Below are 27,008 nucleotides of genomic sequence, written 5' to 3'. Positions count from 1 at the left end.
GTAAGGGTGGGAGGGGCAGGACCAGACCCTTTCCTTCTCGTCTTTTTGCTCATTTGTTCCATCTTTAGCTCTCTTGAAATTTAGTTCATTTTACCATTTGTGTTGGATGGGTTGGCGTGGTAATTCAGAATATGTGACCAAATGTTTATGGACTGACTCTTCAGTGTATGTCAGGTCTGAACTGTTTTATCATCTGTGAAGTCCATGAAGCTGTCCTGTTTTCCTTCTGGTAAAAAGAAGTTGCCCCCATAAATTTAAAACATTTTTTTGTATTTCTTCACAATGATAGCTTTTAGCTTTTTGGGCTGAAGAAAATAACACTGCTTTGCTATTGCTCATTTAAGTTTAAAGTGAAACTTAGACTTAAAATGAAATCTAAGTCCAAAACCTGTCTACTGAGGTTGTTGCGTTTGTTTGTTTGTTTTGCGGTTTATTGGTTTTGGTGGTGTGTTTGTTTTACCTGTAGCCTGCAAGTCCTGGGCAGTCGTCTTCACCAATTCTCAAGCACTGTGCTTCTGTTCTTGAAACTGTGGTAAAAACTGTGCCTGGTCTTCAACAAGCTGTTTTTTTAATTGCAAAAGTGAAATACTTATCAGGTAATAGTTGCATGAATGATTAGCTATCCACCTGTCTAGCTTCTTTAATATAAAAAATTAGTTTCACACTTTTAAATCATTACATTTATCTTTCACTGCAGAACACTGCATTACAGCGAAGTGAAGAACACTTGCAGTACCTATATTTGTGATTTATATGAGCATATTTTAATTGTACAGGCACATAAATGTATGGGGTTTTTATCTGTTGCTTCCAAAAAAGGTTATTTATTGACTGATTGACATATAGAACAGGAAAATATCTTCACTTTGACCTGGTTTTGAATTAATTTCATAGCCATATAATACTTTGTATATGAGTTTATTCACTAAATGCTTGCATTTATTTAAAAAATCCCGAATTATTAAATTGGTGAATAATTAATAAACACTCTATATTTAACCTCTGTGTTTCACATCAACTACTTTTTCACTTTACCTTTTTTAACTTCCTAGGGGATATTGAAGCAGCCCATAGTAATCTACATTACTGTCTTGAAAGGAATCCTGCTTATGCAGATGCACACTTACTGATGGCCCAGGTGTATTTGGCTCAAAACAATACTAAACTATGTTCTCAATCCTTGGAACTTTGTCTGAGCTACAACTTTGAAGTGAGTTGGACAAAAGAATGAAGCCATTTCATTCTGTCAGTCTGAAGCTATATGTTTTCGTATATAGTAATTTTTAAACTGTACTACTTATGACTCTTCCACTACAAGCTTAAATGATTGTATGAACATGGTAACTGAATATTTATCAAAGAAGTGACCATCAGGACAAAATTAATACGTTAATACAACATATTGAAATTGTTTTGAAACCAAAAGAAAGAAATTATAGCTTTTTCTCAAATCCTTACATAAATATGAAAAACATGTTATATAAACGGAACTTGTATTTCCAGACTAACCTTGCAATTTAAAAGCCAACATAGAAGGACTTGGAAGATTTGATCCAGTATTGTTTCTGGACTTCCTGCACAGATGTATAAATGTTAATGAAGATACACAGGGATGCTTGAGGGGATCAAAATGGGTCTGTAGTTACCTCTGGACAACTCATGCTGCTTTAAGCATGCTAAATGTTAAGAGGGTAGCAATATGCTGTGCCCTATTTCATTAATGTTACATTTTTGTCCATCTTTTCTGTCCCTTCAAGAGCTAATTTGGTAAATTATGTGCTGTATTAGAAAACTTCCACTGTTTTGCAGTGGTCCTCACAGGGTTTTATTTCTTGGGGGTAATATATTTCAGTATGGGATTTTTGATTTGTTGACATCAGTGGAACTTTATGTAGTATTAACACTGAGTTGGGAACACTCTACACAGCACTCATTAGGTCTGGAGTTGTGCCAAGTCTCTTGACAGACCTTTGCTGAAAAGTGACAACCTGCCAGTTTCTAAGCATGCTCCCATCTTGGTTCCGTCCTCCAAGTGATGCATGAAAGCTGAAGATTAACTACCTAGTTAGGAGACGCAGAGGTGCTTGCAACTTCGTACATAGTTAATTTCTCTTATCAACGTTTTATTTTCATAAGTAAATTACTGATAATGAAATCAGATATATTTGGAGGAAAGAAGGAACCAAGGTCAATATTAAAAAAAAAATACAAAAAATCTACTTTCAGGATGGTTCGAATGCTATGCATAAAGTAAAATTTGGAAACTCCTTCTCTCGCCTTTTTTTTTAGGTGAGAGAACATCCTGTTTATCACTTAATTAAGGCCCAAACCCAGAAGAAGATGGGAGAATTATCAGAAGCTATTAAGACCTTACAGATGGCAAAGAATTTGCCTGGAATGAGAAAATCTACGTCTTCCTCAAAAACTAAAGGAAAAAGAATTGAAATTGATGCAAGTGATCGTGTGTCTGTCTTCCTAGAGTTAGTAGAAGCTCATCGTTTGAATGGAGAACCGGTAAGATGGCAAACTTGCTAAGATGTAATACATACCTGGTAACAATTTCTTTTTCCCCTTGACAAAGTGTCTATTCTCATCAGTTCAGAATAGAAAACTATCACTTCTTTTTACCAAGAGGAGTTGCTTGGTAAAATTTCCGAGATGTTAATATCTGACTTGACAGCTTGTACCTTAAATGGTTCAGAAAAAAACCCCAAAACAAACCAACACCTACTTGCAGCTGTTCAACTTTGAATCTACAAAACCCCTTTTCATTTTGAGGAGGTACTGTTGATGTTCACTTGCTAGTATGTAGATTCTTGTTTTGCTGTCAGAATGCTGTTGGAAATGTTTTTGGATTGCATTCTTATCTTCGTGTAGCAGCATCCTTACTATCAGCTGTTTCTTAATAAACAGTAGGACACTGTGTATGTATAAGAATATAAGAGAAACCATAAAATTGTTTACTTGGAAGTGACCCCTGGAGATCATCCTGCTCAAAGCAGGACCTGTTAGACAAAGGTGCTAAAGGCATTGTCCAGTTGAATTTTGAGCATCTTCTTGTATATATGTAATGCAAATATTTTCTTTACTAAAACTTTTTCTGGTAGTTCATATTGCATAAATGTTATTAACAGAATCAAGAAGGAGGGAGAACATTTTCAATGTTTTAGCAAAACAAATGGATACTGTGGGTTGGGGGGTTTTGTGGGTGTTTTGGTTTTTTTGTGTAATGCCTCCAGACATTAATTTCCTTATGATGTCTTTATTTTTGGCTGTTCAACAACAGGAAATACATTAATTCTATTGGTTTTATTACTTGCAGCATGAAGCTGCTATAATACTGCAAGATGCCATTAATGAATTTTCTGGAACTCCTGAGGAGCTAAGAGTTGTGATTGCAAATGCAGATCTGTCAATTGCTCAAGGAGATATTGAACAAGCCCTGACTATGCTCCGAAATATTACACCAGAACAGCCTTACTTTGTACAAGCTAAAGAAAAAATGGCAGATATTTATCTTCAGTACAGGAAAGATAAGAAGTTGTATGCTGGCTGCTATAGGTAAAAGTTTGTGATGTATATGTATTTTCCTAGATGTTTAATGGTAGCATGGTGAGCTCATGTTTTCCCTTTCTATTACAGTAAGTCAGAAGTATTTAGTGACATAACAAATTTGAGTAAGTTTTATTAACATTTAAGATGGTAATTGGAAGTCCTATTTTGGAAATATCTCAGATTTTTTTGGTTTGTTTTCAGAAATAAAACCCAAAATCCTCAGAGGATAAACTTATTGTGCCCTGTTTGTTGTTCTTTAGATACCCATATTGACATGTTAAATATTGAGCAAGGTTCTGTCTTCTGTTTCCAGAGACCTAGTAGAAAAACGGCCGAGTGCTTACACTTCGCTTCTTCTTGGTGATGCATACATGAGTATTCAAGAGGTAAGTGCTTGCTAGAGGGGAATGGAATGTTGATTCTAGCAAGTAGAATGTTTGTTGATTCTAGCAAGTAGAAACAATGTAGCATGCTGGCTGTTATTGATTGGTAGTTGGCAAACAAACTGCTTTAGGATGTAAAAATACCAACATTACTGGCTACAATGTAACTGTTAAAGTTGAAAGAAAAAGCTGTTGAAAATGCATTTCTTCTAGTAACTGACTGGCTGAAAGTTAAGGGAATTTCATCTAAAAGAACACCAAGCCGTGAGACTTAACAAAAATCTAAAGAGCATGCTAAATTAAATTTGGGAAGCTGGAGATGTTTAGAGGAGTTCTGAAGCTTAGGTAACAGTTCTCATGTTGAAAGTTGTATATAACATTTTTAAATTATTAAATTTCTATAAATCTCTGACATCCTTTGCTTTCTTGATGGCACTGGAAATCTTAAATACTTGTAGAAGACAGTGTAGTCAAGTGAACGTAGGAATCTGAAGGATACACATTTAAATTCATGTTTTGAAAGAATAGATTGAGTTAGGACACACAACTAATACTTTAGACTACTAGTTTGGGGATCTGTAGGCGATTAATGGTTGTTTCCTTGTTAATGTTTGTGCCTAGTTTTTTTCCTTGGTGAGGAATTATAACGCAAAAGGGAATTTTAGATGTGCTGTAACATGGCTAGAGAGAAATGGATGATCATTCAACAAAGTTAATAAGCTTGCCTGAGTTTAACTAGTGAAAATAGTAGAGAAATTTCAGTGGAAAAAGAATCTGATTAATTCAAACTCATTTGTTTGCCAAATTCTTTCCACATTCTGTTTTAGCATGGGAATGTAAATTTCCATGGGCTTTATACTACTTTGTTTCATAGTGACCATTCTTCTCTCAGAAGTGGTGTAGCTCATCAACCAGCAGTACTTGGCAGTCATTCCTGGAGGTGTTACCAGATTTTGGTTTTTTCATACACTTTTAATCTTAATCTTTGACTTCTGTTTTTCTGTCTTTTTATGTTGAAGCCTGATGAAGCCATAGAAGTCTACAAGCAGGCTTTGAAGAAAAATCCAAATGATCCAGCTGTAGCAAGTAAAATTGGAAAAGCCCTAATCAAAACACATAACTATTCACAGGTATTCTATAAGTACTCTATTAGGCTAATCAAGTGTTGTATTCGTTATTGTCAATACATGGGCTTCACCTGATTTTGTTTTCAAGTGGGTAGCTGAAGCATTTCACTCTAAAGTGCTAAACAGACTTTTTATCCTGAAAGTAAGTTTAGACTCCGTTCCAAAGTATCTGGCCAAAGGCACAGTTACACATTGGTGAATACAAGCCTGGTGAATTGTTGTCCTGGTGACTTGCAGTTTGTCGTTTTGGGTCTGCGCTCAAAACCATGTTTAATTAAGTCCCATTGACCCAGTCTTGTTACATCTCCTAGCCTCAACACTGGGGAATGGTAATAGAGGCTTTTAACTTCTTGTTGTAGGAAAGCCAGAAGAAAATGTTTGGGGGAAACTTGCAGGAGCTAATGATTTTATTTGGGCAACCTCAAACTACTGGAGTGTGCGTCCAAATGCTGTTAGGTGTTTGCAATGCTAGGATTTTCCCTTGCTTCTGTTTAGGTCAGTATTACAAGCAGCTCAGTATATGAAATATGATTGGCAGTGATCCTGTTAAAGATAGAAAGTGATCACATGGTTAGGCTATGTAAATGCATGTTTATGAGAACGTGGGTTCTAGTTATTCTGTTTATCTTTTATTTGCCATTACATTTTTGGAAGCCTCAACTTGTAACTAAATAACATCTTTTTAATACAGTATTTATTAGGAATGTTTTGGTTACAAGAGAAATTAAGAAAGCAGGGAAAATTCTAAGCAGCATGTCATTAAATACCTAAGTAGCAAGGCTGTTGTCTTTAAGGTTTGTCTTTAAATAATAGGTTTTTTGATGGTTTTTTTTCTTTCTTTTTTTTTAGGCAATTGGTTTTTATGAGGCTACATTGAAAAGTGGTCAACAGAATTTCCTTTGGTATGATTTGGCTGAGCTTTTAATGAAACTGAAGCAGTATGAAAGGGCAGAAAAAATACTTCAGCAAGCTTTAGATCATGAGCCTGGTAGGAATGCTACTAATTTACAAATTACACAATTTCTACTGTTGTTTGTGTTTTCTATGTGATTCTAAGGAATAAACCAATTCCGTATAAACTTTTTATTGAACTTTAAAACACAGGAAACCATTAAGTGATAAATGAGAAAGGCATTCTGATATAAACTTCACTTACATTTAAAGGTGCTTTTGCCAAGACTTCTAAACTTGGAAGATCTGTGATAGATGAAGTCAGTAAATATAACAGCAGAGCTCCACACAAGGTTCTTTCTCTTCTCTGCTACCAAACGATTCTGATTCTGGATTTGTCATGATTAGATGAGTCATTCCTGCTGTTAGGGAATGGTGGTTTAGGTGATAAATGCTACCCAGTATCCTAGATGGCAATGTCTTCACATTTAGCTGCCATGCTGGACAGACATGCTAGAACTTCAGTATCAGCTGGAGTCAAAGGCAGCAAAGTGGTATGCTGCAATTGCTAATGCATTTCTCTCAATCCCTTTGGTGGCAGAGTAGAGGTTATAGCTCGCTTTCACTGGGTGAAGTTTGCAAGTGGCTGCGTGGTACTTAGTTGCTGGCTGGAGGTGAAACCAGGACAATTGGGAAAATTACTGAATGATTTAATATTTTTTTTAGAAATGCTAAAATATCCTTTGCTTGTTAAAGAAAAATGAAATATAGGAAATGTACTGGAAGGAATGATCTCACACAGTTGGCTGCGTGGCCTAATCTCTGATTTAGAAAACCATGTCAGCACTTTGAAGACAGTTTGCTAATAGTACAGCTCAATATAATTTTTTAAGATTTAATAAAGATAAAACATGATTTTAGAAAACATGGATTTTTGGTGGCTTGTATGTGTTAATGTGGAACTGTGCTTAAGATACCACTTTATCAATAGATTTAAATGGATACAAGCCAGGGAGAACTTGTATTCTTCAAATTTCATTTTATGCATATATATTTTAACCATTATTCAAAAGTGGCTTGCTACTTTTTGAGTAGGTACTGAAATACTTAGTTAACTATATTAATGTCTGTTCCTGACTCTAGCAAAAGAAAGGTAGTTTGAGGTCTGACTAGAAATTTCATCAAATAATCCTATGCTTTTTGGGTGTACAGTAGCACTCAGAATCCATTTGGACATTTTTCATTGACTTTGAGGAGGATTTAGACAAGAAGTGTCAGGAGTGGCTTTATTTCCTGTCCACTTAAATCAAAAGTTTTCTCATGTTTCTGAGAATGCAAATAGTTTAGGTAGTCGTCGTCTTTGTTTTCTTTTTTTAAAAATTCCTTTTGCATCTTTCATGTCTCTGGGCTTAAATCTCACTCTGTTTGTAGGTTGTAATGTTTGCTCTGTCCACTAACAACACACCAAGTCAAATCACAATCCTAAATGCATAAGACTGAGCAGTAAACTTTTAGTTTAAGTTCTTGCCTGGAGTATGTGGAGAGCTTCATCTTTAATTTAACTTTACCAGGATCAGTTATTACAAGAATAATGTTTGTTTAATGTAATTCTTACAGTTAATGAATTGTCTTCTCTGATGGAAGATGGACGTTACCAGGTGCTTCTGGCAAAAATTTACAGCAAAATGGAGAAGATTGATGAAGCTGTTGTTTCATTACAACAGGTAAAGGGGAAAACAAAAAACCCTATGAAAGCTTGCAATGTCCTCACGTTTATCCCAGATGCTAACGATAATATGCTTGTGAATGAGGAAAACGAATACGTGGTGGGGATAAAGCACCAGTGGCTGGTGCAAAATGTAAAGAACGTAACTGGTTAGAAAGTCTAAGCTTTTTGTAAGCAGTGTTACTTGAATTCTAGATAAGAGTGCAGGCTTTTACTGGAAGCCTGCATTTGTACTATGCCTTCATTTGTGTGTGGAGCATAGTTTTAGCACAGCAGGCAAAACCAAAATTAACCATGGGGACAGCTAGGTTACATATCTTTAGGTCAGCATTGAACAGCGCTCATTGAAAGCTGTGCCAGATTGTTCTTTGGCTACCTGTCGCTTTGTTGTATCACTGTTTATTTTAAATAACAAGAATAAGATCTATACATTCCGGACTTGAGTATTATCACTGACTGATGCTTGAAAGAGCAGAGTTGGACACTAGTGATTTTAGAAGATGCTTTCTTCTAAAACAAAGGTTGACAACAGGTTAGGTCAATACATTCTTCCATTATACTTCCACTCTGTTACAGGAGCAGTAAGCCTTGGTAGCATCTTCTGACCAACAAGAAAAGTAAATTATGTAAATTATGCACTTTGTTCAGTGATATCTTGTACCAGCATTTTTTGTGATTAGAACTCTGCTAATGGTTATAAATTGGAACATAACCATTTGAATTGGGGAGGATGTTAGTTATAAATAAACATGGGAAAAATTTAGATCGATAAAAATGTGGCATCTTTTGTCAGATGGATGTATTCGACCTAAATATTCCTTAAATGGAGTATTAAATAAATATGTTCACACCACCCTTTTGTCCAAGCACACAGGGCGTAAACTGGATCCCTCCCCAGCTTTTTGCTTTAATGTTCTGTTCCTTATATTTCACAAAATGCTGTATGTATGATCATCTCAAAGTTATGTTCTACAAGGTGTGAATTATACAGTATTGGATTGGCATGCAATTCTCATAAGGAGTATTTTAGAAAAAGCGTGGGATTCCATCTTGAAAGTGTTGGAACACTAGAGTGCTATTCAGCATGTTTTTAATGTGAATTTTGTGGAAGCAAGACAGTTTGAGACAGGTGGTTGGGGGAGAGATATTGGGGGGGGACTGTTTTGTTTGCTATCATTGATTTTTTTTTTTTATTTTTTTTTTATAGCAGAGACTTTATTATTTGAGGGGATTCATCTATAAAATACATAGTGTCTTTATAGAACCTTTTAAATTTTAATTACATTAAAGTAGATTATATATAACTCATTTCTTTGAAAATTTTTGACTGTTCACTCCTTCCCCCACACGAGGCTCGAGAATTACAAGCCAGAGTGCTTAAACGGGCTCAAGTAGAACAGCTGGATGCAGTTCCTGCACAGAAACAGTTAGCGGCTGAAATTTGTGCTGAGATTGCAAAACATTCTACAGCCCAGCGAAACTATGAAAAAGCAATTAAATTTTACAAAGAAGCTCTTGTTCACTGTGAAACTGATAACAAGGTCAGTTCTCCCTTGGACTATTTTGCATTGTTTTTTCCATTCAATTTTCGTATCTAGCAATACAGTTTTCCAATTATCCACAGTGTAGATTTGCAATTATTTCTGCATTATGATATACAGAGAACCTTGAACTCTCTCCTTTTCATTGCTTATAATGATAAAATAGTTGTATGTACTGCTGATTTCTCTCTTACACAAACTCCTGATTCAAGTGGGACTGCATGCACTCAAGAGATGACTGTTAGATCATATAGTGAGCCTGTCCTCATGTACCATTTGAGGGTGTGTAAGTTACAGCATGGTAGTACTGGAGATTGAAACAGTCTTCCTTGCTGCTTGTCCTCTGGAATGAAGTGCCAGTGATTTTGGTCAGTTCAGACAATTTCTTTCTCTTCTGTGTCTGTTTCAGCAGTTTTAGACTTTTATACTGGACTTAGAAGAATTCTGATTTTAGTCACAAAATCTTGCTGGTTTTGAGCTGTGATTTTTGCACTGCTGCTTTCTTCACTACACTATCTCTTTCCCAAAAATCTGCCTGTTGATAAATGCTGGTAAATTTGAGCTTATTTTATCCCTTCCTCCTCCTCCTCCTCTTTCACAGCCTTGGGTTTTGGAGATAAGAGAGGGAGAAGTGAAAGGCTAAGAAATTTATAATGAGCACCAAAATTGTGTCAACTTCAGTGGGTTTTTTAGATTAAAAACAAACAAGTATAACTTTTGTCAGATTTCTATGATTTTCTAGCATGTATGTTGTATGTTTAGGTGTATGTGAAGACTTCTTAGTTTGCTGCTGCTTCTTGCACAGCTATTAGATTCACCAGCTGCTAAATTATCCACATATTGCCTGGTTTTAATACTTGAATTTGTGTTTTGAGGTTTCAAGAGTCTAGGTCCTTCCTAAAGCTACAACTTCAGCATCTTTGAGACAGGTATTCCTCAAGGCATCTTGTCAAAATGATGATGGAGAAAAATAATTTGGGAGAGGAATAAACATCCTTAAAACCTTCTAAAGAGAGTGACTTCCCCATTCTACTGTTAATACCCAGGAGACTGCCTGTCATAGTTCTGGTAGAGCTATGGCTTTTGTGGTATGCCATCCCAGTAATTCAGTGTCAAACCCTTTATCGTTTGGGGTTGGTTTTTTTCTTTCACACTAGTACTGAAATACCAGCATGACATTTCCCTTCAATTCCTGCTAAAAATCATCCTATTGAGAGTTTCCCATTGTTGCAGGATAATGCTGTGTGCTGACATTTGTACTGAATTGTACTGTTAGATGCACTTACTGGAGACTCTTATTTTAATCCTATTTCACTAACAATACAGAATACAATAACATCTTAGAAAATCTAAGACTAAATTTCTGATTAAGAACTTTTTCTCTGCTTAGAGTACTGAATAGCAAAATACTTTTGGTTACCCACAACTAGTATGAGTCATCTCATTCATTTCTATAGTTTCAGTAGATTTCAACTTGTTTTCTTCCCTTTGTTTTTAAAAACATTGCTACCACAAGGTTAGAATTTAATTATTTTAGACTACAAAATATAACTTTGAGCTGTTAAACATCTGCATATTTTTTGATCTCTTCACAGAATCTGTTTTCCTTAAAACTATATATGGAAGTATTGGAAATTCCTCTGAAGCTTTGTACCTTGTTTTATCAGAACAAAGTCCCCTGTATTCTAGCTAAAGTAACCCAAACCAGCTTTGAAATGTTGCATTAAATGAATTATTCAGCTAAATGTGAGGATATTGCAGTCCATGTCATAAGAGTTTTATGTTTTGTTGTTTCGTTTTACATAGTCAAATCTGGTAGGTAATACCCAACCTCATTTCTCTGACGTGTAAGAGGCAGTGCAGTTTGCAGATGCAGACTTGAACTGGATCACAGACTGCATTAAGCACATCATTTTACAGTATCATTTTTTGGGGTGGAGTTGAAAATTCAGAGACCACTTCCAGTCAGTAGAATCTAGTATAGAAGTCCAGTTTAACCAGCATTCTTCTCTGACTTGCCCCGGGGCAGGAAGGGTTCCTTGACTAACAGGCTGCCTTTTGGTCTTCCACTATGTGATGCACATAAGAACAGTGGCTTGAAGAAAACTTTCATAATTAAAATTTTTACATGGATGCTATCTCCATATCATTTCAAAGCTTACCCACCTGCTTTTCTGTTTCATAATTATATAGTATATGTTTGAATATGTAAATAACAGGAAGTAGGAAGAAAACAGTTGTTAAATATTATGCAAGTAGCCTTCATATTCTGAACAGGATGTTCAAAACACTATTTTGATTTAGAAGTGCCTTTCACAAGTGTAACCAGAGAGAGAATTGCAGTACAGTTATAAAAATCTCCTTTCTGAAAACAAAATCAAAACACCATGTAAAACTAAGTGGGAGTGTCATTGCTTACTGTTTTTTCTACTGCTAATTTTACTTTGTGATTGGTTTAACTCCCATTTGCTTCAATGGGAACTTGATTAAATCTGTGGCAACTTGTGTTCATAAACTTTTCTGTGGCCTTTTATTCAGAATAGTCTCTGATGGGACTTCAGCCTTAAGGATGCATGCTTATGTAGATTTCAGTTTGTTAATATTTATTCCACGATTGCTTTTCAGAAATGGATCCACACACAGTCTTAATGTGGTAGGTTTGGAAATGCAAATAAGAAAACAGTTTCTGCTGGAATTTCCTTATATTCCAATGCTAATTGGTGAATGTTAATAAGGTATTTGCTTCTGTCAATGAATTTTAAACTACTTGCATTTTTTTTTTCCAAGTTATTCTTACCAAAATACTGTAATCTTCAGAGCAAAACTATCTGAGCAGCTCTGTTTTCAATGTACCTCCAGAATATCTCTCTCAAGAAGAAAAGTTTTCTCTGTTTTAAAGGTGAGGGAATGGAAATGAATCAAATTACTTGACCAAGAGTCCACAGGAAACAGCAGAGAAAGCTCTCTTTAGAAGGGAAGTAAATTTTTCCTGAGGCTCTGAAATATCAGGTTGATACTTGTAGAACTGAGCTAGCTTTCTTGGTCTTTGAATTACATATAGTTAAATATTTTAATATACAGGCAATGTTGGAACTTGCACGTTTATATCTTGCACAAGATGATACTGATGCCTGTCAACATCAGTGCTCCTTACTACTGAAGAACGACCAAGATAATGAAGCAGCAACCATGGTATGTGGTGTTATACTAATGCTGTATCAGAAGTTTTCTGAAGTTTGTGTCTCTGCAGTGTGATGGATCCATAAAATACTACTTTTAAGAAGGCCTGCAGCTTGTGATTTCAAAAAAACATGTGAAAAATCCATTGCAACAAGATGTTTTTCTGTTTATGCTGGGTAATGATTCAATATTAAATTTCTAGCTGTTGTACCCTTTGTTCTATCTCAATGCAAAAATGTATCTTTGAAAGTAGTAGTTGTAATACTGATAAAGCATGGCTTAACGCATGTTTTATTAACAATTGACTAACGGTCAGGGAAGAAGTTATTTTTCCAGCACAGTAATATTAAAGCAAGTATCTAAAAAAAAAAAACTCCAGAAGAAAAGAACTATGTACTTATGGTGGTTTTACATCCTTACATCGTATTCCTACTTAACCATTTCCAATCACAGTGCAGATTCTCCATACAGGATTCGTATACTACTTAGCTTAAAAGACAGCTCAGTACGCTGACAACTTCTGCTTTAACACATTAGGAGCAAAATGATTTTAAGATTGGAATAAGCTATTTTCTCACAGCAGTCTAATATCTGGAATTTATCCTATTATGGTGGAAGAACAGGGGTAATGGCACTTTTAATATATTGTTAGTAAATTTACTGTTTACTAGCTACCTCTCAGTGGAGAGAAACTGAAATGAAATAATTTGGTTTACTTCTACTGCTGAAGTGGGCTATCATCTTTCTTTTCCCCTAACTTTAAACTAACTTTGTTTTTCTATGTGCTTAATCTGCATTTATGGGAAATAAATTAGCAGTAAAGCTATACAAGTAAAGCCAAACACATTTTAAACCTCCATCAAAGTGTTTATTTCTTACAGTTTCTACCTTAGGTGAACAATTGAGTTATGAGCCTGTACCTGCTCGTTATTATTCTGTCTGTATAGAGAGAGTTTGTTTTCCAGAGTAATGAAAAAACCAACTCAGTTTACTTCTCGTGCAATTCCTGCAGCATTTTAAACCTATAGTTTCAGTTCCCCACTTTGCAGAACTAGTGTTCATTATAAAACCACGACTAAAAGTATTTTGTTTTGTTTCCTCTAAATTGGTCAATATTGTAGATGATGGCTGATCTCATGTTCAGGAAGCAAGATTATGAACAAGCTATCTTTCATTTCCAACAGCTCCTAGAACGCAAGCCAGGTGAATATTTAGCAGCGGTATTTTTAATTCTTTCTGATACATAGTTCTAATGAGGTGGAAGGATAAATATCATTGCATGATTAACAACAAAATATGCTATTTATGATGTAATAGATACGAAAACCAAAGACCCTTACTGTATGTAAAAACATAAAGCTATTGGAGGAGAAGATGAGAAATTTTTTTCTTGTAGATGCAGTAATTTACTTCACTGCAATGTAATGTGCGTTGTTTGCCTCGAGCCAAATATAGCTAGGGTGTTATTTACTTGTGACTGTAAAACGCTTTTTCTTGTGTTTAAGATATCAAGTGCATGAACACAAAGCTAGCATTTCATTTCAAAATTAATAAAGGAAACTTACCACAGACAAGAATCAGTTTCTCCTAGCAATTTGCAAATTTTGACCAGGGAGAAAGTTACTAAAATCGATTAAAATAGTACATTAATGAATGTAAAGCTTTCTAGTGGACTTTGTGAAAGAAGTCATGAGAGTACAGCGAATATTTTTGTTTGAATGCTTTGGAAAGTGAAGTGTACTTCTCTTTATACAGGCTCTTATAGCAGTACTGCAAGTACCACTTGATAGCTTCATGCTTGATCTGTGCTTACTGTGTAATATGCCTTGTGTATTACACCATATACAGCTTATGTATGTGAACAAAACAAGCAGAGATCTTTATTTTTTAAGCTATTCATACAGCAAATAACTAGAATTACAATGATCTAATTATTTATATACTCAGATAACTATGCAACCCTGTCGCGATTAATTGACCTATTAAGAAGAGCTGGGAAACTAGAAGAAGTCCCAAGATTTCTTTTAATGGCTGAAAAACATTCTTCCAGAACAAAGCTTGAACCAGGATTTCACTACTGCAAAGGACTTTATCTTTGGTACTTGCAATTATAGTTAAGATATATTTATGTAGTCCGTATTTAAATTAGCTTTCTTGTCATCCATTATCATTCAAAGGTGCTATCTGTAGTGTGATAAGTAAGCAAGAAGTAATACAGTGCTACTCTACTTGAGGTACTAGGATCTTAGGAAAGGTCTCCTTTTCTCTTCTGAAATACTTTCCAATGAGCTCCTCTTTGAAATGAAGCTATTTTATCTGTCTCAGATACATCTTTCGTATTTCCTGCTGGTTAAAAGGGATATTCTTGCTAAATTTATCAGACTGGTTTCAGTCTGCAAAACCAAGTTCCTCTCAATAGTATGTATGCTGTTTATCAGTGTGTGTAATCTTTTTTTAAATACTTGGGTTTCTTCTTGGCATTTGGGTGGGATTTGGGGCAGCAAATTTTACTTGCCTAGCTTTAAATATTGTAATTCTCCATCTAGGTATACAGGTGAACCAAATGATGCACTACGGCATTTTAATAAAGCTCGGAAGGACAGTGACTGGGGACAGAATGCAGTCTACAACATGATTGAGATTTGTCTGAACCCAGATAATGAAACAGTGGGTGGTGAAGTCTTTGAAAATCTGGATGCTGACATAGGGTAAGTTATATATGAAATAAATACTGCTTGGGTGGTTCTGTCATCCCCTTCCTCTGCCTCCCCTTAATAATGTGCCTAAATTTAAGCTGCTAGAATTTCAAGCTTATCTAATGCTTTGAATATTTGACTTAATGTATTGTGAGAGACCATCCTAGACTGTAATGAGTCAGTCTGAAGCAGAAAATATAGAAGACGCTATCTGGAAATCCTGGTCACTTGCAGTGGTAAAAACAGCTTATTAGGTTGGAATTGCTGTTGTCACAGAAGAGAATTAATGTTGAATGACTGTAACGGAGCCATTTGTACAAGTTGGTATACTTTTAGTATGGAATTGATACTAACTTGTAATTAATCTGGTGTATATTAAAAAGTAAGCTTTTATGAACACTTTCTTTCTGATAACAGTAATTCAACAGAGAAGCAGGAGTCTGTGCAGTTGGCTGTAAGAACAGCAGAAAATCTTCTGAAAGAACTCAAGCCTCAGACCATTCAGGGTCACGTCCAACTGCGAATCATGGAAAATTATTGTCTCATGGCAACCAAACAAAAATCAAGTGTTGAACGAGCACTGAACACTTTCACTGAAATAGTAGTGGCTGAGGTTAGTAACCTGTCTCGTTGCATCAGTCTTTGTTCACGCTTACTACTTGTTGTTAGGTTTTTTTTAACTAGTCTCACAATTTATGTTCAGGAATAGTGGAGTGTATTAGTCGTATTCATTCTAAGGTTGGTTTTTTTTTCCTATTAAAGAATATTTTATGTAAAACTTGGAAAAAAAGACAAAACAGCCAACTGGGCTGGAATAACATCTTTTGGAGGTTTTCAGTTGGATTGCAAATTTATAACTCAACTAAATGCTAATGCTGCCAGTTACTGAAATGTGAATTGGCTGTTTGGTTTGCTTTTTAATTCCCAGTCTCACCAGCAGTGTGTCTGATGATATAAGTCTATGCAGTACCTTCATTCTGTAAAGAAAAACAATTAAATATAAGCTGCCTTCATGTACTTCATGGCAATTTGACAGAATTTAGATTTCAGGGCGTGCTTATCCGTCTGCTTAAAATCCATCCTTATGATGGGAATCTTCATTCTTTTACAGCTACTTGTAGTCATTAGCTTTAGGATTAGTAACATATTCTTGTTACCAGCACCTTTCAACATTTAGTCCACCGGAAGGCCAAGGAATACTTAAGTTACTACTACCCATTAACTGTGTAGTAAACTGCTCCTTTGTTGAGCTGAGTATACTGATGCTTATCTTTAATGTAAAGCAATTCTGGGAATTGAATAGCAGACAAGGTGGCCCTCTGCCTCCAGTACTGGCTTCAGAGTCCTGCTCAGAATTGATATGAGGTCCTGTGAATATTGAATGTTTTTCACATGGTGACAGTTCCAGCAGGAAGAATGCTTCGGTCTATTTAGTCTTCTCTCGAGTTAATAAAATACACAGTTTTAATCTCTTCAGAGTTCATGATCCGTGCTGGGTGTGACTATTGAGGGAGGGCAGGGAGGATAAGCTGATCATTATGTGGGAGAGGGATTTCTGGTGGGGTCAGGTTTATTTATTTTTCTTTAAACTCACTATGGCAAGCCTATTTACAGCACAACCCTACGAAGAGGCAGAATACCAATACTAAGCAAGGAACACTGAGGGGAAAAAAGAAGCTTTTAAGTTAGCTGCTGATGGAACTACTGTCTGTATTCAGGAAGCAGTTTTGGGATGCAAGCCCCATTCTCAAATATACACTGCTCTAATAAAGGCAGGATTTTAAAAATCACACTCGCTGCTGCACTACTTACTGCTTGCTTGAGGCTTTTGCGTAGAATGGTGGCTTTTAAGAATGCTGTTTGTTATATGTAGCTTTTGGATATAGGCAGTTTGGACTTACATTTGTAGGAGCCGTAAACCTAATAATACGAATTGGTGTCTCTGTTATTGACGTCTAACAGGTGCTTCTAAAAGTAGAAAATACGACTTGCATTGCAACTTCAAGTGAGTTCAGTTTCTATCTGAAGTATTTATTTGTGTGTCAGAAGGATAGATTTTAGTGGCATCAGAATGGTTCTTGCTGAAATTAAATACTTGTGGATGTTTTCAGCATTTCCTGTCTGAAGATTGTTTTGAGCCCAAACTTACATTCAGCCTTTTAATTATTTAATGTGATATTTATCATGATTAGTCTCACAGAAATAATCATAGCACTAGATGGAAAATGTGTTGTAAAACTGGGTGATCTATCTTTGTTTCCTGAAGTGTAGCTTTTAGTTTAGTATTCAGACACCTGGTGAAAGTCTTATTTTAAAAAAAAAAAAAAAAAAAAGTTAAAAGCAAAATAAAAAAACACCCCTGCAGTCACTATGCTTTTTATTGTAGAAGGATCATATACCAGCACTTTTGGGAATGGCTACAGCCTACATGATCTTGAAACAGACCCCACGAGCCAGAAATCAGTTAAAACGGATCTCAAAAATGAGCTGGAATCCCATTGATGCAGAGGAGTTTGAGAAGAGTTGGCTTCTGCTTGCAGATATATATATTCAATCTGCAAAATATGATATGGCAGGTGAATTATTAAAACGATGCCTTCGTCATAATAGGGTAAGTGAGTGCACGTTAAAAGTAACCTTAGTAACCACCTATTTTAACTCATCTAAATGTTTAGTTTTGCTCTGGAATATGATTTCAAATTGTATTTCTTTTTGCAGTTGCCTGGTATTTCACTTACTGAGAAGTAGATCAAAACAAGCCAGGAAACCAGCAGCTCTATACTTGTGCTTATTTTTCGTTTTGTCCCTTTTTGCTGGTCACATTTTCTCCATCTATACATTTCACTTTCCTTAACATGAGGCACGTCCACTAGGCTAGTCTTCCATAGATACTATGTTGCAGGCCAGGTTACTGTTTATAGTGCACACGTTTGGTTTAGAAAAGGACTTGATACTATGTATTTCTTTTTCTGAATTTATCAGTATCGAAGGTGAGGTTCACTATTCAGTCACACTTCTGCAGCTCCCTTGAGAGGTAGACATTTTTGAACCTGTACTCTTTTTTTTTTTTTTTTTTTTTTTTTTTCCTGAATATAAAATTAAGAGGCAGATAGAACACTTCTTGGTGTAATAGTATCATGTACTTTTGCAGAGATGCTTCTCATAATAGGATGTACTCAATTTCATTTTTACAGAAAATTAGTTTGAATTTATTTAAGAAAAAAATCTACCTTAAAGTCAGTTCCACACTTGTCCAGATGTCCAAGGGAAGTTGCAAAATCCATACCACTGAAGGATAAACACAAGTTATTCTCCCACAATGAGACCTATCTTGAAATAGATCGTCTGTTGAGCAGGTATATACCACAAAGGACATTTATTTTGCAGAAACTCCCAAGCAGCCTTAAAAACTTAGCCTACCAAGTAATTTATTTTCTTCTGAAGAGACCCATGAGGAACTCAGATAAACAAGCTCTGCTTGATAGGAAGGAGGATGGCAAATTAGAAGTCTGCCACTCCAGTTCCTTTACAAAACAGCACAGTGAGGATATTGGCTTTTCTCCAACTTGCATGCTAAGTAGCTGAAAGGAATTGTAATAAACAAATAGATGTTGAATATTTTAGAGCTTAAAATACCTTGTTAATTCTCAAGATGATATTTTGCATGGTATTCTCTCATTTGGAAGATTTGATTAGACTGAGAAAACATGCTGTTGTGATGGATTAGTTTTTAGGATTTTTAGCAGTCAGAATTGAATGATGTGGAGATGGGCATACACATATACACACATGATTTAAGTAAATATGTTGAGTGAAAACTTCATAAAAGCCTACTGTCTTGTAATTTGGGTTTGTTTTGATCTTAAGGTTAGTGAGACCCCAATGAGCAGACTGTTTCTATGAAACTGGGGAATCTTACTGATTACTCTTCTTGATTTTTAACTTTTTGCTTTGTTTATAACAAGTGAGAAGGGAAATATATTTTTATCCTCATCTTTGAGGCATTCCCATACTGCTTATCCCAGTATGCTGTGATTTGAAAGCTTTTTATCAGTAGATTTTGGAAGCCTAATGGGAAATGGTGAAGTTAAAGGTGGAATGTAATTTATATATCAGCATTTCTTTGCTCTGCCTTTGTAAAAAAAGGTGCATATTTTCATAAAAGCCTCATTTTTCGCTTGAAAATATTTAACTTATTGGCAGCATGATAATATAAGCTGTTCACAGTAAGGGCATATAGCAGTTAGGGTTTCTCTTATTTTTGTAATTTTATTTTTCCTGCTTTATGTACTAAATGTAAGATTTCTGTATGAATTACTGTATCTTTCACGCTAACTTTTATTACGGAGTTAAATGTATTTATATCTATGCGTAAGAGAAGCAAGGCTAGTATTTTTATGTAGCGCTTAACAGTTTTTGGTAACCTTTCAGATGCTTGGAACCTGCCACTTGGGAGTTGTACAAAATGAAATATTTAATGCTTGGTGTTCTCTTCAGAATATTTGTGTCTGTCTTTAGTTTTAAGTGGAAAATTATGATGTAAAAGAGTTTCTAAAAATAAGGCTATGAAAATTCCTTTTTAAGAAAAAGTTAAACAATATTTGTGGAAGATATAACACTTTCTGGCTGGACTTGAAACACAGCTGCCATAGGGTTGTTATTAACTGAGAGAGGTATCTACAGATATCCTGGAGGCTCTAAACGTTTTTGAAGGAGTACTTGCAGTGATGAACTCTGTACTTAGAGCAACTTAAGAGCTTGCTGTGCAGAATTCCTTATAACTGATTTGTATTACAAATGTTTTAAATCAAGATTATCTTGTTATCAGTGTTAGTACAAGTATCACTTATGCTTTCCAGTTGTACAGATTTGAAGTATTTAAGCAATTAAGCTGTCAGTATTATTATATATAAGCTTACCTAAATAAAATTTTGAATTAATATTTATATTTTGCAGTCATGCTGCAAGGCTTATGAATACATGGGATACATAATGGAAAAGGAACAAGCATATAAGGATGCAGCAATAAATTACGAGATGGCCTGGAAATATGGAAACCAAACAAATCCAACAATAGGCATGTATACGTAACCTCTAAGTATGATCTCAGGCAGTGCAGTAGGAATGAAACAGCTGTCCTTTACTGCAAAGGCTCCTTTTAATTTTCTGTAGAGACAGAGTATGACTGGTTTTCCTTACTTAAAAACCACAGATGTGTGAAGGTGTACTTAACATTCACTTGGAAAGCCCCTGTGGCAAGAGGTAGCAGCTTTATGATACTTAAGAAGTTTCTGCTTACTGTTTTAGTAACGAGATTTGGTCTGAAAAAGTTATAGTTTGCTCTTTGTGAACAACTTTCTCTGTAAGTACAGCATTGATTTTTAATAATGTTTTTATAATAATACGGTATGTACTGTTTATAGGAGAGGACCTTTTATAATACCCAATATATATCTTATGGTGGCAGATCATTGATTTAATTCTTGCATTTTGATAATCAGACAAATTATGTATTTATATGGATATAAGGTTTTATATACGCGAGTAAGGAGTTTTAAAATTATTTAAATTTCTATATATGGTTTAAAAAGTGGAAACCTGGAATACTATTGAGGTTATGATTTGGATGGTTAATAGAAGTCTACACTAAACTGTCACATTTTTAGACTAATTTAATATAGGAAACCCTTTATGAAATGGATACATAAGATAAAATGCCCTTCCTTACTCAACGCCTAGAGTCTGCCTCTAAGTCCCAAGGCTGGTGGTTTACACAAATCCTGTTCCAGGTTTTGGGCTATGCTTGTGGCCTCTCAAAAATGCATGCTGCTTGCTGTTGGTAACCTGTGCCCTTGGGTTTTTTGTCCTCTAGGGTTTTTTTTAGTGTTGGGGTGAGAGCACCTTCGGCATCAACTGGAAAACCAGTGGGCTTTTTTAACAAGATTGTAACTGTTATGCATATGAACTGCCATACATTTCGTTTCTTTAACTGTAACTCATGGATGCTGCAATGGCTTGGTTCATGATTTTATCTAATACAGTCTGTAGATTAAAGTAGTGTTTTGTTAATGGAATTAAATGACTTCTGGTTTAGCTTCTGTTTTTGTAACACATTTAACAATATAAAAATGCATGTGCATGTATGGATTGCCAAAACTAGACGTTACCCTATGTGCTGTGAGTCAAAGAATTAGGAGGGTCAAAGCAAAAGAGGACTTGGATATCAAAATAAAAATAAAAATGACTGACATCTGACTTAGGTTATATGGGAAAATCTCTAGGTATCGAAGTATGAGTTTGGACTAGTTGTTCCTGCCTCTGTAGACTGACCCATTAATATCTTGGCTAAGGTGTTACAGTTGTTGATCAAATAAATATTAGAAAGAGGTTTTAATAGTAAAAAACTATGGTTTCTTGAGGACACAGATAAAGACTTCTTTTGCTATTTTGAAACCCACTAGAGGATAGGAATTAAATTACAAAATCATTTGGTGTCTAGACAGGAGAATGCCTTAGTGAAGTTTAAACTGTGGAACGATCTTGCATACAGAGAGTATGACATTGAAGGTACTATGTGTATATTGTTTTCTAGTTTTGCATACAGCATTGTGAGAATTGTCATGTGTCAAAACTAAAATGGTTAAAGCAGCACAAACTGCATCTGGCAAGTAAAACTGTAAACTGGTATTGGATCCCATGTACTTGTTTGCTAGTAAGGATAATTTCATTAAAAAGAAAAGATTTAAAATTTAATATTTTGGAAATTGCATGTTTATAATCTCTTTTCCCCTCAGTCCTGATCCCTCTCTGGGTTGATATACTTGAGCTATACTTTTTGTGTTGAAAGTATCAGGCTGACACGTTGCTATGCGGCTAGCCATTTTGTGTGAGGGGTTTTTTTATTGTGGTCTACTGACGGTGGAACAGAATAGCATTTCAGTTTCCCAGTTTGTTGTTGCTATCGTGATTATTTTTTTTTCTTTAATAATGGCCTTTACAAAGGGACAGTGTATTGTAGATCACAGTGAGAAACTGTGGGGTACCATAGTAATTGAAAGAGGACAACTATTATGTATTCCCTGTAGTAACACATGCTCTCCAGAACATCTTCTTTTGATCCAGATATAGCTATCAGCGTGTAACGGGCTCTTATTTACTACTTGAAGTGACTTTCAGTAGAAATTTTGATCTCTACATGCTTAGATGAGAGAATACTACAAAAAAAAATGCTAACTTTAGAGATATGTGGTGATGAAAATGAATCTGAATGTGATATTTTTGTTCAATACAGAAACTAAAATTGTTGCCTTATTTCCCCCCCCACCCCCGGCCTTTTACTTACAGGATACAAGCTGGCTTTCAATTACCTGAAAGGAAAGAGATATGTTGATGCAATCAATGTTTGTCATAAGGTAGGATTTGTATATGTACTTAATATTCTGTCTACTGTAGCAACATTCTTTCACATATATTAGAAATTTAAACAAAAAAGGATCATTATATGGTTTAATGTCAGAAAGATGCCCTGTTTAATAAGTTTGATTAAATATCCTCTATATAATTTGCTTTATCCTGAGCTCCCACCAGGTAAATAAGAGAAAAAGTAGCTGGCTGTCGTATGTGAAAGCAGATTCAAATGGCAGCACCTTCTTTCGGGCCTGTGCTTGCAACTTGGTAAATCCATACAGAAGTATAGCTAAAGAAGTTAATCAAATGTTAATATCAGAACACAGTTAGAAAATAACTTCCAGTATTAACTTTGTATGGTCCAAGCACAAATAGAGCAGATGCAGAATAAGTGGAAGGGATACTATTACAGAAGCAGAGTGAACATTATGAATTAATACTTATTAGTATTAATAAATAAATTCATTCGCTCTCTTTTGGGGGGAAATTGAATGGAAGGGTAAGGGAGAGGAGGGAACTGAAGGGCAAGAAGTTGAAGTGGGTAGAGTATAGTAAGAAAGCCTGAGGGAGTGAAAACATAAGAGCAGCTTTTCTCTGCAGAGAAAGTATGCGTAAAACCTTGGAAGCATCTCCAGCGGTCACTGTTCTGAATGCACACATTTCAAGCCACCCAGAGGCTTTAGCCCTTAACCCCTGTGTCTTTTGCACCAAGGTTATAGGGCAGCGTGAAAGGGAAGCAAGGTGTCTTTGATGAAGTTGTTCTTGACCTGTTTATGGTAGTCTTTAGCCACAGTTAAATATTTATGCATTCTTAAAACAAACCTGTCACGTCGTTACTTTAGTTTCAGAAGTGTAAGCTAAGCTCAGTGATGAGGGGGATAACCAGACACAGTATTCTTTCCCTTCAGAAATTTTGGGTGGTTTTGTCTTTTGACAGGTCCTTGAAGCACATCCAAACTATCCAAAGATTAGAAAGGAAATACTTGACAAGGCCCGTGCATCACTAAGAACATGAAGGTTTTTGGGGGTTTTTTTATGGTTCATGGACTTGTTTGTTTAATCTGATTTTGGAAACTGTGGATAAAATACTGCAGTGACAGAGCCCATCTCATCATAAAAGTATTGTGAATTATTAATTTAATTGTACTAGAGATCTGGATTATTTTCAAGAAAAATCTGTAGCCCTGAAAGAAATTGTATTTACTCTCTCTCAGGAGAGAATACTGCTTACATGTGTGCTATGTAAAGTTTCACTGTAATCAGCATTATAAAAATGTTTTAAAGCATGAAACTATTTTGTTTTGTCCATTTGAAATAGGCTAGGTTGTTTAGAGTGCTATCTAGTGCAGGTGCATTGTTAAGATGCTGGATTTCAGTTCATGTAAAACATTTATTCATAATTACAGTGTAATCTTTATTACTACGGGCAGATTTCTAAAGCATGGGGTTTTATTTTTACGTATATTATAAGCATGCTTTATTTTTTTTAATCTTGAAAAACCAGCTATATACATTGTTCTCAGTTAAACTTGCATCTTAATGAAAATCTAATATTGAAAATTAAGACCTTATGTAAATACTTAGTAAAAGTTTTTATAGATCATGCAAGTCTTACGCAGAATTTATTTGCTACTCATGCGGTGTTATCCACCTGTCAGACTTCCCTGAGGAGAAATGTTTGGCACTTCTAATTTAAAGACTTCAGTTTTTCAGAGTTGTATGTGTAGGCAGTACAGTCGTATGTGCAGAAGTTAGCACTCATTTTGTTTAATCCATGTAAAACACCTTTATCGAGAAATTGTTTTGTATACAGGGGATTATGATCTTGTCTCACATACAGAATGTACCTGTGGATCTTTAAGGGAGCAACAGCATGTCATGAATGAATGAGAGGAAGGAGAAGGATCAGGTTTTTCTCAGTGATGCAGAGGTTTTGAAAAAACAATTGCCTAACAGAAAACACTGTTACACTGCTTTATTTTGTTTTCAAACAGCACTTCTGTTGTATGTATCTGACTGGAAAACTAATTTTTTGGCATGAAAAGAGAATTTTCAATACTAGTCATTACGTTTCTTAATATAACTTTTCCTCCTTTAGATAATTTTAGCTTTCCATGTTGACGTTGTATAAAGTCACTGTACTTTGATTCTTTTGGGGTTTTTTTTTAAGACAACTGAATATTAAGGCTACAAAAGAGAGCCTCTTTATAATTGTATCTAATACTGCTTATCAGTAACTCGGTGCTGTATCTTGGGTGGTTGTTTATCCTTGTTTCCTAAGTAGATCGGCATGCATTACTTACACAATGATGCTGCCTACTGGTGGTTTCCAGGCTCTGCATTCCAGTAACTTTTTTGAGCTGTTGGTCAGGTAAACTGAAATTAATAACGTATCTCAGGACTATAACACTTCTACAAGATTTGTGTGAACAATAGAATTCAGAAAAGACCCAAATAAGCGGCCTCTGCTTCCCTAGGGAACTTTGAAACTTTTTCTGCAGCCTTATCCCTTCTGTTTGAGCGCCGGCAATAAGTGTGTTCGTAACTATACCAGGCACAGTGTGGGCTCCCTGGTTTTTGCCTGCAAGTTGTGCAGCGTGTTAGAGCTCTGAGGAGGAAGGTTTAGGAGACTGGGGAAAAACTGATGGTATAGGAGTGCAGTAAAGAACATGGAAGGTTCTGGAAAATGCTGAGGCTGGGGGAAACTATAAGGGAGCTGGGCTGTGGGGCTCAGTAGGCTATGAATTCTTAAACTGTGCTGTTCGGGATTCTGGTTTTTTTTTTTTTTTCCCCACTGCTAAAAGAATAAGTACATAGGTCTTACCAAGGCAGTCTCTAGTAAAACAACATTTCTTTGTACACAGCCGAAGGAATGTCTCCTTATGTACAGTATTCATAGAGGATAGATGTGGATTTACTTCCTCAGTAGCATTGGCGTAATATTTAGCTGAAGTTTAGAGTAAGACCAGGCAGTTTTATACAGATAGATGCAAGATGTTCTCAAAAAAGGCAAGACTAACCTGCATCTACATCTACTTTGTTTTTGTCATGAGCATAAGATGGGCATTACCTTTCATAAGATGGGTAACAGATTTGGTCACGGCAATGATAATAAGGTACAGAAATTAGTTGATAGAAATTGAACTGAGTATTTGAGCATTTGTGGCTAACTTTTGGTGAAGAGTTTAATTTCGTATACCATGCAGGTAAAAATATTTCTGCATTCCCATTTGCCATCTTAAGCATATCTAGCCAGTAGTGTCTTTTTGTAGATGAGGTCTTTAAAACAAAGAACGCAAATGTGGCATATCTTTGGATTTCAGTGTAAAAAAACAAAAAAATACAGTGGTTATAAGTAGTCCTTTAGGGAAGAATCTTACGTTAGTATAGTAGCCCCAGAAGAAATAAATGTCCTTTCCATTTCCCTTTTGGTTTATATAAGCCAATTCAAGTTTTCCTGTCCTTACTAAATCCTTTTTTACTTTCTTTGAAAAAGGAAAGTCTTTGTTTCATTTCTCTGTAACTGATTGAAAGTGTTAATTTCAGCTTTCCTTCTGCTTTTACAGTTTCTTATTTTAAAAATGCACGTCCTGGTAGTCTGCCTTTTTTTTTTTTTTTTAATTAGCCTCTTTCTTAATAAAGAGTTCTGAATGGAAGAGACTCCTGGGATAGAGGGGAGTCAGTAATGCTAATTTCAACAAGCTGCAGTCTTTAGTGTAGTGTTGCTTAGCAACCCATCTTCCAGTTTTGCCTTTGGTGAATAAAGGAGGAGAGTGAAGCTGTTGTTTCTATTGATTGATTCATTCACTGAAACTGGAAATCAAACGGTCTTGTAGCCATAGCAGCATAAGCCCTAGGTGTTTCTTCCTCTCTTTGCTTGTTCCCTTTTCTTCTGCAGGTACAGAATGCATGGAATATCTTGTGGAGGATATGTAAACATTTCTGGTGACAATATACTAAATAATATTTCCATTTTAATTCCCTACTGCTTTTTTCAGTGTCACACCATTATCAGAAAGGTGGTCTAGAAAGTATTATTAGGTAAAATAATCAGTATAATTAGCTAAAATGACTAAACTAGCAAGACTCACAGAAAAATGTAGTAGAAGTAATTTGTGGATTTTTTCTCATTTTTGGAGTAGGTTTGACTACTGTGAGTCATTTCTCAAACGTGGCTACAGCCATTTTCAGAAAGGCTCGTACATGAGGCAGCTCTGATTTAGTAACTTAAACCTTTATCTTGTTACTCATTAGATGAGTGAGTAGTTCAAAGAGACTTTATAGTGTTACAGAATTTGCTGCAAATTTTCTGAACTAATTATCTTTGAAAGTGGTCCAGGAGACATTTCAGGGAAGTCTTGATAGTGCGGGTGGATTCTGGCTCTTTAGAAGTTGACCATAAAGACCTCATAGTGTGTTCCCTATACAATGCTGAACAGGGAAAAATAGGAGAAGAAATTATGGAAAAATTTTGCTAGCAAGTACTTCTCCATCAGCTTGCG

At 35.5% G+C, this 27,008-nt stretch overlaps 1 protein-coding gene across 5 annotated transcripts in view; it reads left to right on the top strand.

Moving 5' to 3' along the window:
• The window catches only part of TTC21B (tetratricopeptide repeat domain 21B), a 38,168-nt gene extending 13,515 nt beyond the window's left edge, over window positions 1-24,653 (top strand). For 4 of the 5 annotated variants that reach the window (XM_037398328.1, XM_037398327.1, XM_037398329.1 and 1 more), the window contains 18 exons: window positions 467-596; window positions 1,053-1,210; window positions 2,290-2,514; window positions 3,323-3,561; window positions 3,869-3,941; window positions 4,958-5,068; window positions 5,915-6,053; window positions 7,574-7,680; window positions 9,035-9,223; window positions 12,305-12,415; window positions 13,525-13,606; window positions 14,351-14,501; window positions 14,950-15,111; window positions 15,517-15,712; window positions 17,486-17,710; window positions 20,056-20,176; window positions 22,444-22,511; window positions 23,444-24,653. In XM_037398328.1, coding sequence (XP_037254225.1) covers window positions 467-596; window positions 1,053-1,210; window positions 2,290-2,514; window positions 3,323-3,561; window positions 3,869-3,941; window positions 4,958-5,068; window positions 5,915-6,053; window positions 7,574-7,680; window positions 9,035-9,223; window positions 12,305-12,415; window positions 13,525-13,606; window positions 14,351-14,501; window positions 14,950-15,111; window positions 15,517-15,712; window positions 17,486-17,710; window positions 20,056-20,176; window positions 22,444-22,511; window positions 23,444-23,521 — 2,565 coding nt within the window. In that variant the 3' untranslated portion in view covers window positions 23,522-24,653. The remainder of the gene's footprint in view (window positions 1-466; window positions 597-1,052; window positions 1,211-2,289; window positions 2,515-3,322; window positions 3,562-3,868; window positions 3,942-4,957; window positions 5,069-5,914; window positions 6,054-7,573; window positions 7,681-9,034; window positions 9,224-12,304; window positions 12,416-13,524; window positions 13,607-14,350; window positions 14,502-14,949; window positions 15,112-15,516; window positions 15,713-17,485; window positions 17,711-20,055; window positions 20,177-22,443; window positions 22,512-23,443) is intronic. The other variant, XM_037398330.1, reaches the window with a different exon arrangement.
• Window positions 24,654-27,008: the final 2,355 nt, after the last annotated feature.

This window comes from Falco rusticolus, chromosome 8 (genome assembly GCF_015220075.1).
Source record: "Falco rusticolus isolate bFalRus1 chromosome 8, bFalRus1.pri, whole genome shotgun sequence".
Lineage (NCBI taxonomy): Eukaryota > Metazoa > Chordata > Aves > Falconiformes > Falconidae > Falco > Falco rusticolus.
This window is presented reverse-complemented; position numbering and strand designations above follow the sequence as displayed.